Source organism: Chiloscyllium punctatum, chromosome 7 (genome assembly GCF_047496795.1).
Source record: "Chiloscyllium punctatum isolate Juve2018m chromosome 7, sChiPun1.3, whole genome shotgun sequence".
NCBI classification, from domain to species: Eukaryota; Metazoa; Chordata; class Chondrichthyes; order Orectolobiformes; family Hemiscylliidae; genus Chiloscyllium; species Chiloscyllium punctatum.
The window spans coordinates 131,758,799-131,773,658 of record NC_092745.1 but is presented as its reverse complement, the minus strand read 5'-3'; the positions used below and the strand labels follow the sequence as shown (position 1 = coordinate 131,773,658).

Below are 14,860 nucleotides of genomic sequence, written 5' to 3'. Positions count from 1 at the left end.
ACTCCCTTATCTTTTTCCTTCTTCCAAAGTACATCCCCTCACATTTATCTGGGTTAAACTCCACCTGCCACTGATCTGCCCACCTTATCAACCCATCCATATCTTCCTGAACCCAACACCTTCCTCCTCACTGTCAAACACTCGGCCAGTCTCCATACCATTGCAAACTAACTTATCATCCCTCACCGATTTCCTTGTTTATTGTCTATGTCTATCATGAATATAAAGTGATTGGAAAACTAAGAATATATCATTCTGCACTTTGTTTTCAAGGGGGAGAAGGGACACCGAGCACCTCCTGGGGAACAGGGAGATCGAGGTGAACAAGGACCACGAGGAGAGGCAGGACCCAAAGGAGTGAGGGGCTCCCGAGGATCAATGGTAATTTATACCATGATGTGGAGGGGCTGGTGTTGGACTGGGGTGGACAAGGTCGGAAGACACACACCAGCTTATAGACCAACAGGTTTATTTGGAATCACAAGCTTTCATAGCGCTGCCCCTTCATCAGTCATCAGCACTTTACCTGACGAAGGAGCAGAGCTCCGAAAGCTTGTGATTCCAAATAAACCTATTGGACTGCAACCTATAATCTGAATTTTCAAGCTGTTTATAGAGTGGCTCTGACAACATTAGGATGTCCCAAAACACACTGTACTCCACAAGGTGCTATGGAAATGCAGTCGCTGCTGCATGGTAGTAACTCAACACTCAATGGGCAGCTCAGCAAGATTCCACAGAAAACTTTCATGTGAAAGACCAGATCTTAGCTGGCTTCGGTTGCTGAGGGGTCAGTGTTGTACAGGGCCCAGGGGAGATCCTGTGGGGTCAGTGTTGTACAGGGCCCAGGGGAGATCCTGTGGGGTCAGTGTTGTACAGGGCCCAGGGGAGATCCTGTGGGGTCAGTGTTGTACAGGGCCCAGGGGAGATCCTATGGGGCTTGTTATATCTAATTGCGAGGGCAGGCGGGGGTTGGTTTTAATTTCTCACCCAAGCTAAAACACTGCCAAAAGCACAGCCCTGCCTCCTGCTCCAGTATCAGCCTGATGAGCGCAGCTACAGTTTCAGTGGGAGGTCACAGAGGGGCTGGGAAAACAGGGTAAGGAGTTGTCTATAATAAACCAACATGTGAATACAGCATTTCATCCTCTAAATGCCCCCTTGGAGCTCTCAGACCAACCTGACTTGGAAATATATCGCTGTTCCTTCAATGTCGCTTGGTCAAAATCCTGGAATTCCCTTCCTAAGGGCATTGTGGGTCTATCCACAGCAGGTGGACTGCAGTGGTTCAAGAAGGCAGCTCACCCCCACCTTCTCAAGGGGCAACTAGGGATGGGCAATAAATGCTGGGCCCAGCCAGCGACACCCACATTGTATGCATCAATTATTGCTTTAATGTGTCTCACAGTCTAGATGAGATTTCATCCTTTATGATATTTCATCATCGATATTGGCTGTACCCAACATCTTTTGAAGAATTTGATTGGAACAACTTAAGTTTATGCTTTTAACCATTCAGTCAAGACATTCCAGATTATAAAGGTGGTGTGAATACGTTTTTCATGTAATTAGCCTGGCTTTGGATACAGAATTTGGAAAGCATCATAAACTAAGATTTTACTAAACTGTCAGACTGCATTGACTCATCGTCGAGCAATTTTCCCCGGAGCTCAATAAAGTATAACATTTAATTCTTGATGTTTTCACATTATTTCTAAACCTGAACTGTTTCCTCTCGATTTTCATTATGGAGTGAAGTTCTGGTGATTCTGCGTGTGGTGGTGGGAATGATTAGAATTGATGTTTGAGCACTGTTACACTGAATGCCATCAAATTGCACTGGCTTGGAAGTCATGATTTCTATTGTGCATTGATCCAAAGTCTTTATTCCTGCAGAGTAATTATTTCTATCTATACAGGGGCCTCCTGGTTTAATGGGACCAATAGGGGAGCCAGGACTTGTGGGATATCCGGTACGTGAGTAATGATCCGAGCTAAAAACATCCTTCATTGATCTTGACCAAACCCCATTTGGAAAGTTCACCCTTGCAGAGAGTGCAGTACCAACACCCCAGATATCAGGGACACTAGGAGTTAGCTTCTCAATGGTGCATTACATTAAGTAGGCCTGGATTCCTTGGAATTTGGAAGGGCAAAAGATGATTAGAGCAAGGTTTGTAGGACCTTGAGAAGAAAAAGGTGGATGGAGAGAATGTTTCTTGCTGGTGGATGAGGGTGAAGGGCTCTCAGGAACAGATGACTTGGGTTAAAATCAAACCAGGCCATTTAGAACAGAAATTGGAAGCACCACCCCCTGCAAGCTCCTCCCCTCCCCCCAAAGCCACTCCCCATCCTGACTGCGCTGAGTCAAAATCCCAGAATTCACTCCCTAAGTGCATTGTGGGTCTACTTCCTGCACATGGACTGCAGTGGTTCAAGAGGGCAGCTCACCCCCACCTTCTCAAGGGGCAACTAGGGACAGGCAATAAATGCCATTGACACCCACATCCCAGAAATGAATACAAAAACATTTTGTCCCAAAGGGTGGAAGAAGTTTTCTTCTGCTGCTGGGACCAAGGCTTAATACAATTCAGAGCCAAAGGGATGGGGCGTGAGAAAAAGATCATCCATCATCTCATTGAATGGTGGGATAGACTAGAGGGGCAGACTGGCCTTGTTCTGCATCATTTGGTTGTTTGGAGTGGTCCTTTATTTGCATTACAGATCCCCAGGCTTTTATCCTGTTTTATCAAGATCCATTGCAAGTCTATGGAACACAGGAGTTTATAAAATAAACTGTGGGAACGAGATAATCAGTGTCTGACTCCTGCAATTTGAACTAAAAATCCAAATTCACAATTCCAGAAATATCCTCCATGCACTTTTAGAGATTTTGCATCCATGAATTTAAACAAATAATGTATTTAACTCAGTAAAATTTGATATGATCAGTGAAGATTAACATGGTGCATTCCACATTCGGTAACCAGGAGTTGCTGTTTGTTCCAATTCAAGTTTAATTAATTTCTCATTCCATTCCTTAGATTTACATATCCCTACTGTTGATTTTGACAGTGAGGGTGGGAGGATTGGTGTGATGTAGGACAGAAATGCACTTTTTTGACACACCTGGCTTTAATACTTGGTCTTTTAAATCAAAAAGGAGAGAAACATAGGAAAGAAGACCAGGAGTAGGCCATTCGGCCCTTCAAGACTGTTCCACCATTCAATAGGATTGTGGCTGATCATCCAATTCAGTCCTCTGTTCCTGCCTTCTCCCCAATACTCTTTGATCCCTTTATACCTAACAATTATATTTAACTTTACTTGAAAATATCCAACATTTTGGCCTTGACCACTTCCTGTGGCAGAGAATTCCAGAGGCTTTATTCAGAGTTTGGACATCAGGACAGTGAAGGCTGAGAGGAGACTTGGTCGAATTGTTCTGAAGCATGAAGTCACATTTAAGACAGTCAACTAAAGTAACAGATCACATGTGGAAAGCGATTGTACAGTGAACAGTTAGTATTTGGATATTTGGTGAGTATTCAATCAGTGATTGGTCCCTCTCTAAGGGCCTGATAGATACAGGTTCAGGGATCTATTTCACAAGGGGATTGGACAGGCACCCAAAGGTAAATGTAGAGGGAGATGAGGGAAGAGCTGGGCGAATGGGACCAGCTAGTTGTCTGTTCAAACAATACAGCACAGCCTAATGGCCCACATGGCCATCTGACATGTGATAAGATTCTCTGATTTGATGGTCCATAAAAGCAGAAACATAAGAATGTTCCTGAGGGATCTGGGTATTTGGGTGCAGTGGTCACAAATTGATAGTATGCGGAAACAGCATGCGATCAGGAGGCTGAAGGATTGTTATCCTCTGTTATGTGAGGAATTGAACATACAAGTGAGGATGTTAATCTTCAATGAGACAGGGCATTAGTGAGACCATGACTCGATTACTGTGCAGTTTTGGTCTCCTCATTTATGGAAGGATTTATAGAATAGACAGATCCACAGCAATGTGGTTGACTCTTAACTGCCCTCTGGGCAATTAGGGATGGGTAATAAATGCTGGCCTAGCCAGACACATCCACATCCCGTGAATGAATTTTCAAAAACCAACACTTTGGAGATTGTATTAAACTTTATCAGGACGTTGCCAGGGATTATTAACATCACATGGATAGTATAGTTATGGTCAAGGATAAAAATTGATTGGTCTTTAAATATTTATAAAAAGTATTGTCCATTGACCATTGGGGATTCATGAGCCATGAGTCATAGTGGACACTCAGTTAGTTTTCATTTCGCCTGGTCATGGGAATCCTCGAAATGGACAATGTGTTTTTCTTCCAGGGTCATCAAGGGCCATCAGGACCTCAAGGACCCCCAGGACCAAAGGGAGAGAAGGTAACTCTTGCATTGTGTTAGCAGTCAGCATTGTCAAGATTGTGTCCCACCTGCTGGACATTTGTACTCTGAAAGGATTTCTGGGGAAAAAATAATGAAAATTAGGAAGTTAACCTCAAAAATTCAATAGCTGACCAAAATATTTCATCTCCAACAACAAATATGGTAAAGGATTGTAATATTTTGTTAGCTGGAAACAAGTTGTAACATGGAGGACAAAATGAAATTTCATTTTTGGTTATAATTAAGTCTGGCTTGTTCTTTTAATTTAACAAGGTCAGAAAGTAATTTTGAACAGTGAGTTGAAAAAAACATTTTCAAGAAATCCTATGACTATCAATAAATGAAAACCAGGCACCCGGGGAGGCTGTGTTTGCTAACTTGAATTTTAAAAATCAGACGGAAAGGGACAGGGGCTCATTCACAAGTTTGTTCAGTGAAAAGGTTTCAAACAGCAGAGGTGCTGTTAGTTCAGCAGTCAGGGCAGAAAGAGAGAGGTCCTAACTTTCTTAGAAGATGACTTCAAAAGCGGAATGGTGTTGAGGTGTCAGAAGGGAAGAATGTCCTACAATGTTGTTGAGGATGTGAGGTTAAGAAACCCCTGCTTGACAGTAATAATAGGCTGAGTTAGCAGCTTGGCTAAAAGTCTCAGGGAGAGGCATTGATTAAAGAAAATAGCACCAAGCAAATACTGAAAATTTGCAGAAACCAGCTGGAACAGGAAGTGTGGAGAGAGTGTGACTCTTCCCTATGGCAACTGAAATCATTTTGGGGTTAAAACAGTTGACGCTTTCTTTCTGATACTTGGCATGAGTTCATTCCAATAGCTGTTGTATCGTCTGCTGTAATACAGTTCACGTATTTTTATTTTAAAAAGGCATTGTTATCCTTTTGTTGAAGGTACATTGGCATTCTCTTGTGAATTTGATGAGTGCCTGACCCTCCCTCCCCAATGGTAAACATCAGAAGAGTTAAGCATCTGTTCTATTGAGCCCAGGTTTCATTCTGGAACAGCTGGGATCATGACACAACTCTCCTTTATCGATGGCTGTTAATGTAGAGGGACATCATAAATCCCTACTCAGGAGTGGAAATGAAATGAACTTTAACACTGGATCATGTCAGGAGAGATAACAGTGATGAGCCAAAACAAGATCAAATAGATTGGCTTCATGAAGGATCGTAAAGGATGAATGAGAGGTTTCAAGAGCTTGGAGAAACATAAGGCCATAAGAAACAGGAGCAGGAGTAGGCCATTTGGCCGCTTAGAGTCTGCTCTGCCATTCAATGGATCATGGCTGCTTAGATACTCTGCAGGTCCACTTTCCTGCACTTTCCCTATAACCCTTGATTCCCCGACTGAACAGGAATCTCTCCTTCAGCCTTAAGTATACATGAATACTCTATCTCACAGCTCTCTGTGCCGAGGAATTCCACAGACACTCCACCCTCCGAGGGGAAGGAGCTTTTGAAATTCATGGTACGGCTGCCATGGGATTGTCCAATTTCAAGAACCCAGAGATGTTGCCAAGCTCTTACCCTGAGCTGGCTGATGCTCTGATGTTAGCTGCCAGCCTGCTGTATTAGCATGGCAGAGAAACCTTGGTGAGATTTCCTGGCAGCAGTCTTTCATCTTGCTATTGGTCTCAGTGACTGTGGTGACAGATCCCACAAAAAGCCTCTGGCCGAAGACAGGCTTAATCTTGATAAACAGTAAATGCTTAATATGTTTGGAATTCAGGGCTAGTTACATTACATTGCAATAGATACATGATAGTCTTCATCAGATTTCACTTAAGAACACCACCCCCTGCATGTTCCCCTTCAAGCCACTCACCATCCTGACTTAGAAATATATCGCTCTTCCCTCACTGTCACTGGGTCAAAATCCTGGAATTCCCTCCCTAAGGGCATTGTGGGTCAACCTACAGCACATGGACTGCAGCGGTTAAAGAAGGCAGCTCACCCCCACCTTCTCAAGGTGTAGCTAGGGGCAGGTAATAAATGTTGGGCCCACCCAGTGATGCCCACATCCCACAAGTGAATTGAAGAAAGTACACATTACTACAGGAACAGCACATGAGAACTGATAAGCCCTTCCCAGGAACAGTCCTTTCTCAGCCTGAAGGGACTGAGACTATCTCATGTTGTTAATTAAATCTTTCAGGTACTAAGTGCCTTGGACTATTACCTACACTGCAGCTTTATGAACTGACTGGAGCTGTTCCTAACTTGGCCTGATATTCTCAGTCAACATCGGAGTAACATTTAACAGAAATGCAAAGGTGTTTTTTATCTGTGCAGCACAGAGCCTCCCTGTTTGTTTTGAGTTATCACTAACTTTGATCTGTGTCCCTTTTTCTCTCCCACTGCTAGGGTTATCCAGGAGATGACAGTGCTGAGATCGGACTCCCTGGGCCTCTAGGTGAACCAGTAGGTCATGCTTTTCATAGCAAATCACGTTAATTCTTTAAAACCTGGCCTCAGTGTTATCTTGCTGCCTGTTCCTTCTCTGTCCCTGAGTTTCAGTTGAGGGATTTAACAGATTTGTCAATGTGGACACTTGGAGACAGTGAGGACTGCAGATGCTGGAGAGTCAGATTCGATAAAGTGTGGCACTGGGCAAAGCACAGCAGGTCAGGCAGTGTCTTGAGGAGCAGGAGAGTCAATGTTTCAGGCTTAACCCTTCATCGGGCCTGCCTTGTCAGATTCTCGACAGTAGTAAGGTATGGATTGTGACCCTGAGTACAGTGAGTTCTCGGCCAGTGGTGCTGCTTGGGAATGAGAGATTTCCAGAGCGGAGGGTGGTGGAGAGCAGAATTCAATCGAAGATGGACTCTCCCTATTGTTCACAGTAAAATCCCTGTGCACTCATGGGCTAGGCAATCATTGGTGGTCTCGCACAGGGAAAGAGAGATATAGTCAATGTTTATGGAACCACAGAACAATACAGCACAAAAGAGGCCATTCAACCATCATGCCTGTGTTAGCTGTTTGAAAGAGCTCTCCAATGAATCCCTCAGCCTTATAATTCCATCCCCTTCACACTTCTCTTCAGTTCTACTCTGAAAGTTATCACTGAGTCTGTTTCTATCGCTCCTTTAGGCAACATTTTTCTGATCAAAATAACATTCCCTTCATCTTCCTGTTCACAACTCTGTGCATCACATTGACCTTGTATTCCCTCTGTCTTCACTGGGATATATTCAAACTGTTTATTATAATTGTTGTGGTATGAGTGAGCGAGTGAATAAATGCAGGCCAAGGAGGAAAAAAGATAATTCACAAAAAAGAAACTTTCTGAATCAGAGTGTGCCCAGTCAGATCAGAAAGTGTTGGAAGTGCTCAGCAAGTCAGACCGTCTGTGTGGGCAAGGTCAGAAATCGCATGACACCAGATTATAGTCCAACAGGTTTATTTGAAATCACAAGCTTTTGGAGCGCTGCTCCTTCATCAGCTCCTTCACCTGATTACAAATAAACCTGTTGGACTATAATCTGGTGTCATGTGATTTCTGACCTTGTCCATTCCAGTCCAACACCGACTCCTCCATATCAGTGTCTGTGGAGAGTCATAGAGTCCTACAGCACGGAGACAAGTCCTTTGACCCAAACTGGTCCACGCCAAGCAAAATCCAGTCTAACCCCTTTTCCCCACACTTGGCCCATGTTCTTCTAAACCTTTCTTGTCCATGTATTTGTCCAAATGCCTTTTAAATGTTGTTAATGTACCCGCCTCAACCACTTCCACTGGCAGCTCACTCCATGTATGAAGAAGTGGGCACTGCAGGTGCTGGAAATCAGAGTGGTGTAGGAAAAGCACAGCAGGTCAGGCAGCATCCGAGGAGCAGGAAAATCGACGCTTCGGGCAAAAGCCCTTTGTCAGACATAGCCCTTCATCATTGCATATGCATACCACCCTCTGTAAAAAACAAAAGTTGCCCCTCAGGTTCCCTTTTATTCTTTCCCCTCTAACCTTAAACTGATGTCCTCTAGTCCTCGATTCCCAACCCTGGGAAAAAGACTGAGTGCATCCACCCTATCCATGCCTCTCATGATCTTATACATCTCTATAAGGATCCCCCCTCAGTCTCCTACGCTCTAAGGAAAAATGTCCATGCTTTTCCAACCACTCCATGTAGCTCAGACCATTGAGTCCAGGCAACATCCTATAGCAAGGCGACCAAACCTGAACACAATGTTCCAAGTGCAGCCTCACCAATGTCCTGTACAACTGCAACATAACTTCCCAACTTCTATACTCAATGCCCTGCCTGATAAAGGGCAGTGTGCCAAAAGCCACCTTCACTGCCCTGTCTACCTGGGACTCCACTTTCAGAGAACTGTGCACCTGAACTCCAAGGTCTCTCTGTTGTACTACACTCCTTAAGCCCCTACCATTCATCGTGACACGTTTACCTTGATTTGATTTTCCAAGGAGCAAGATCTCGCACTTATCTATATTAAACTATTTGCCGTTTCTCGGCCCACTCCCCCAGCTGATCAAGGTCCTGCTGCAATTTCTGAGAACCTTCCTCACTGTCCACGACACCACTTATTTTAGTGTCATCTGTAAACTTACTAATCATACCTTGTACATTCTCATCCAAATCATTGGTATAGATAACAAACGGTAATGAGCCCAGCACTGACTCCTGAGGCACTCCACCAGTCACAGGCCGCCAGTCCAACAAGCATCCTTCCACTATTACCCTTTTAGATTGAGGAAAAGAGGTCACATTTCCTGCTGATTCAGTTCCAACAGAATGACTTTGGTAACGATTATTCCTCACCTGAAAGTCATGCAAAGGAACATTACACTGAGGGCTCAGTTGGAAAGTGATTGTGGTGTTGTAATTGGCAATAATTAACGATAAAAATCTTTCAACACCCATCTTCTCAAGGTAGATATTTTCTCATTAACCCATTCAGAGGTGTTATATACACACATCTGGAGTGAATGGGATTTGAACCTGGGTCTTGTGGTTCAGAGACAGGGACCCTATGTCAAGTGCCCTTTCATCTTTGTCAGTGTCTTATTGAATATTAATCTGTTTGCATACTTTCTTTTGAGAGATAATAAAAGGGAATTTGGAGGTTACATATCAAGTTCACTTTGTATCAGCTTAGCTCCTCAAGGTAAATCTATTAAAAAGTTTGGCTTGTGGGTTAACCTTGTCAATTCACACGATTCCAGTTTTTCTTGCTTTGTGAATGCATCGTCTTCTTTTATCAAAGTTAATGTGAATGAAAACCAGAGCTGGAGCAACACCCAGATCTCAGAACGTCCTTACTTGAATCAGCTTCTAGTTCCTTTTTCTCTTTGGAATATGGGCATCACTGGAAAGGCCAGTGTTTGCTGTTCATCCTTAATTGCCCATGGACGGAGCAGTTGCCTCAGTCTTTCTGGGGTCAGTGAGGTGTCAGCTACATTACTGTGGGTCTGGAGTCACATGGGAAAGAATAAAAGGGAATCCGAGGGGCAACATTATTTAACCAGAGGGTGGTTCGCATATGGAATGAGCTGCCAGCGGAAGTGGTTGAGGCGGGTACATTAACAACATTTAAAAGGCAGTTGGACAAATACGTGGATAGGAAAGGTCTGGAAGGATATGAACCAAGTGCAGGGAAATGGGGTTAGTGTGGATGGATATTTTGGTCGGCATGGACCAGTTTGGGCCAAGGGCCTGTCTCCGTGCTGTAGGACTGACTGTCCACAGACACTCTCTCTGTACTGTAGGACTGTATAACGGCGATTAAACTAACTGGCCTACAGTTAGCTATTTTTGTCTCCTTCACTTTTTCAATCCTCTGGGACTTTTCCAGAATGTAAGAATTTCTGGAAGATTACTACCAGTGCATCTCTGTAGCCACTTGCTTTAAGATCCTAAGAATTGCCCACCTATCAGGCTTTAGTCTTATTGATTTCCCGGCACTTTTCCTGGTGTGATGGATATTGTATTGATTTTCCTCTCCTCCTTTCACCCCTGGAACATCTCTGGAATGTGCTGCCTTTGTTACTGGCTCAGAGCCCCGTTATAATCCAGTTTCACTCACTTCTCCTTCCCCCTTTGTCTGCAACATCAAAGCACTATTTTCCACATCCTTTCACTTCTGATGAAAAACTGTACTCGATCCAAAACATTAACGCCGTTTCTGTTTCCACAGGTGCTGCCAGATCTGCTGAGCTTCTCCAGATTTATTTCACATTTCTAGAATCCACAGGATTTTACTTTACTATTTTGCTTTCTTTTGTACCATCTATTTCTTTTTGACTCCAATTTTTGCTCATCTCCTCAATGTCAAGGGCTGTCTCTCTCCCCTCCCCTCTGGAATTCAGCTCTTTTGTCCATGTTTGACCCAAGGCTGGAATGAGGTCAGGAGCTGAGTGACCCTGGTGGAACCCAAACTGGGCGTCACTGAGCAGGTTATTGCTGAGTAGGTGCTGCTTGATAGCTCTGTTACTGACACCGTCCATCACTTTACTGAGGATGGAGAGTAGACTGATGACGTGGTAATTGGCAGGGTGAATTTGTCCTGCTTTTTATGTTCAGGGCATACCTGGGCAACTTTCCACATAGATACCAGTGTTGTAACTGTGCTGGAACAGCTTGGCTCGGGGAGCAGCAAGTTCTGGAGGACACGTCTTCAGTACTATGGTGTATTGAAAGTGATTTAATCTCAAGTGACTGAGTGAAACTTGGGTCTTTATGGATATATGACAGACTGCTCTCTGTTTCAGGGTCCTGTCGGTCCTCGTGGAGATAGTGGTGAACCAGGAGATGAAGGGTTTAAGGTAATTTCTTCATATTATTCCACATTCTACAAGCTAAGGTCAGACTGTCCCACACATGATGCTGGTAGGTGCTACTTGTTAACTGGAGCTAGAATACAGTTTGTCTGGTGGGGGAAGGGGTGTTGGTCATTCAGATGAGGATTGCAATGAAACAAAAGATGACATTGTCCCAGATCTTTCAGACTCGAAACGATGGGTGGCAGGACTTCTTTCCCAAGCTGTACATCAGAACCTTGGGATAGTCCTGACACCACCTCCCCCCCATCAGCATGGGAATTACATCTGGATAGTCCTGACCCACCCATCACGGTGGGAATTACCCCGGGATAGTTCTGACCCACCCATCACCATGGGAATAACCTCAGGATAGTCCTGACCCACCCATCACCATGGGAATTACTCGGGAAGTCTGAACATCTGACAGGAAATTCCCTGCTCTGAGAACGTCTCTCGCTCTGAGTTGGATCTGGAGTTGTTGGACATTTCTGTGGGACTAAGTTCAACAGAAAATGTTAGACAGAAAACTCCAAGTCTAATTACTGAGTGGCTATAGAACTGATGTTAGCCCTGACAGTCACTCTCTATGCACTCCCCATCCCCTTCCCCCATGAATACCCCCAGGATCCAACCCAACAACCCCCTACCCAATCACCCATTGAGTCGATATGACTAGCCTTCCTAAACCCATGACCCTTCCCTGGTGGACCCTCACCACTTGATGACCATTGACCTCTTGGAATGACCTGACTAACCCCACACCTTCCATTACCCCCTCCCTCCCCCCAGTCTGACCACTCCTCCTGACCCACCTTGCCAACGGCCCATCCCCAAGCTCACCCACTGCACATCCTGCAGTGGGTGGCAGTGGAGAAGTTGTGTGTAGAAGGACTGTGAGTTACAATGACCAGGAAGGACATGTTCAGGTCCATAAAGATAAGGTCTATCACTGACCAGCGCAATGGACATGACTCAAAAAGTGGTGAAAATATCGAGCTGGTGACCAGGGGGATTGAGCCTGGGGTGTGTTACAGATTCACCAAGTGGCAGGCTCAATGTATCTTTTAGGGACCTAATGAAGTGAAAGGGAGGTTCTCCGTAATTCTGTGCAATCGCTGACCATCAATATCAACATGGAAACAATGTGTTAGGGAGTAATCTGAGAGAGAGGGAATCAATCAAAAGCTGGTATTCCCCTGCAGAATTCCCCTGGAGTTTAGCTACACATGTGGAATCCTCCTTTGACACATTCTCTGTAAAGCTGAGCAGAATGGTTGGGTGTCGGGTGGGGGAGGGGGGTGGTCGTTGTGGGGGTGATGGGAATGATTTGAAGATTGATTCTGGACCTGACTGCATTCTCAAACACCACACACAACAGGTTCACCCAGTTTGACCATTCTGCCTGATTTCTGCAGGGTTACGCAGGCTTGCCAGGACTGAGGGGAGCTGCAGGACAGCAAGGATTGCCGGTATGACATTCTACACAGCTATCTGTTTGACATGAACAACAATATGCAACATGAGCAACCAAATGTTGTGCTGAGGAAGTGCCGCACTGTCAGAGGGTCAGTGCTGAGGGAGTGCTGCACTGTCAGAGGGTCAGTGCTGAGGGAGTGCCGCACTGTCAGAGGGTCAGTGCTGAGGGAGTGCCGCACTGTCAGTTGTGTTATGTTTTGAATGAGACTCTAAACCATGGTCCCTTCTCGTAGCCACTGGTTTGAGGGTGATCTGGGACATTCTCTGCTGTGTCCCAGCCAAACAGCATGTGACCTTGGAGCTGAAGCTTGGCTCCACCTGCAAGCGTACCTTCAGAAACTCCTGGAGTAGGACTCCCACGTCGCTTTGCAATTCAGACTTCTGAATTTTCTCTCCATTTAGAAAACAGTCCATCCCTATCTTCTTCCTCTGAAAGTACATGACCTCACTTCCCCACCTGTCCTCTTCCTCCTGTTCCTGTAATGTAGTTTCTGGCTGTGAAGATCTTTTTGTGGAATTCTGTGTCTCTGTGTCTCAGTGTCTCTGTCTCTCTCTCGTTGATATTGTGAATTTATCTCCATGTTATGTTTCTTTCTCCTCCATTCAGGGAGATTCAGGTGATCCTGGAGAGCAAGGGCTGAAAGGAGAAAAAGGAAAGCAGGTATGAGGTGCAGACAAAGTTAACGCCCTCCACATGTGCCCAGTTGGCCAAGTGCTCAGATCAAGTCCAGTGTTGGCTGTGGCTAATGGGTAGAACTCCTGCCAATCACTCAGGAGGTTCTGGGTGAAGAATGAATCCTCCATGTGGAAGGCACTGCTTGGGGTTTCTCAGCTACAATGAGACTCTTCCTGAGACAGTGCTTCAGTTCAGTGAGGAGGTGTATTCCTGTGATATTTGTTGCAATCTATGCATGTGCCAATAACCTTTTTAGGAAAAGACATTCAAACTTACAACAACAGCCACATGGCTTAGCCAGCAGCAGCCAGAACCTTGCACACAACAGCCTGCATTTAGATAGCACCTTTATTGCCACACAACCAGCCCAGGTGCTTCACAGGCATGTTATCAGAGAAGATCAGGGATTGATGAGAACGTGGAACTCGATGAGGTGAATTGTGTCAGTGTGTTTAAATCGCGTGTGAGGGACGAAGAGAGGGAGGAGCATGTGGAAAGTGAAGATTAAATTAGATTACCTACAGTGTGGAAACAGGCCATTCGGCCCAACCAGTCCACACCGACCTGCCACCCATTCATCCATTCACCTAACACTATGGGCAATTTAGCGTGGCCAATTCACCTGACCTGCACATTTTTGGACTGTGGGAGGAAACTGGAGCACCCGGAGGAAACCCACGCAGACACGGGGAGAACGTGCAAACTCTACACAGTCAGTCGGTCGCCTGAGTCGGGAATTGAACCAGGGTCTCTGGCGCTGTGAGGCAGCAGTGCTAACCACTGTGCCACCGTGCCGCCAGGTTAAATGGGAAACTCCTTTTGGAGTATAGCACTGGCTTGGTCCATCCAGGCCGAATGGCCTGTGGCTATGCTGTACATTCAGTGGGACTGTGTAAACATTGACAGCGAACCATACTGCGACAAGTGGTTCCAAACTTGAACAAGCTGAAGATTTGAAGAAGCAGAAAGTGGTTTAGCGAGGGAATTCCTAAAGTGGATTCCCACTCACTGCTCCATATGGATCACAGCTCCCTCCGTTCCCAGCAGCCCCCCTGCTCCACCCCCCACCCCCAATGGGAGGGATGGTGCCAAGCTGCAGAGATCCTGACTTACAGCACTGAAGGCAGTTAGTATCAGCATCAGGCATGACCCCTCGCTATAGGAAAGCCTCTGACTCCTGGCCCAGTGCTGGCTATGGGGATATGGTTATGGGGCTAGATATTGGGCGAGGTCAAGTCCCAAAATTAGACCTTGGAAAGGAAAACTTGAAAACCGGGTGTGAGGAGGGACATCGCCGGTTTATTTTCTGTAGAAATCCTTCCTTGACACATCAGCTGTGAGCAATGTGTGGGCTGTGGTGATACAACCCATTTCAGGGTGTTGCTGTGTGGTAGCTGGTCAGGACTCCTCTGTCACAGGGAGTATGTGGGACAGAGGGCTCCCAGACTCTGACCTTTGCCTGTAAGAAAGTCTGCGCTCCCTTATCCTTTCATGTGTAAT

General features: G+C 45.4%; 1 protein-coding gene across 4 annotated transcripts in view; it reads left to right on the top strand.

Annotated features, from left to right (window-relative positions):
- LOC140480147 (uncharacterized) overlaps positions 1–14,860 on the top strand; it is a 454,819-nt gene that overhangs the window by 379,160 nt on the left and 60,799 nt on the right. For all 4 annotated transcript variants that reach the window (XM_072574857.1, XM_072574858.1, XM_072574856.1 and 1 more), the window contains 7 exons: positions 274–381; positions 1,920–1,973; positions 4,363–4,416; positions 6,793–6,849; positions 11,158–11,211; positions 12,624–12,677; positions 13,292–13,345. In XM_072574857.1, coding sequence (XP_072430958.1) covers positions 274–381; positions 1,920–1,973; positions 4,363–4,416; positions 6,793–6,849; positions 11,158–11,211; positions 12,624–12,677; positions 13,292–13,345 — 435 coding nt within the window. The remainder of the gene's footprint in view (positions 1–273; positions 382–1,919; positions 1,974–4,362; positions 4,417–6,792; positions 6,850–11,157; positions 11,212–12,623; positions 12,678–13,291; positions 13,346–14,860) is intronic.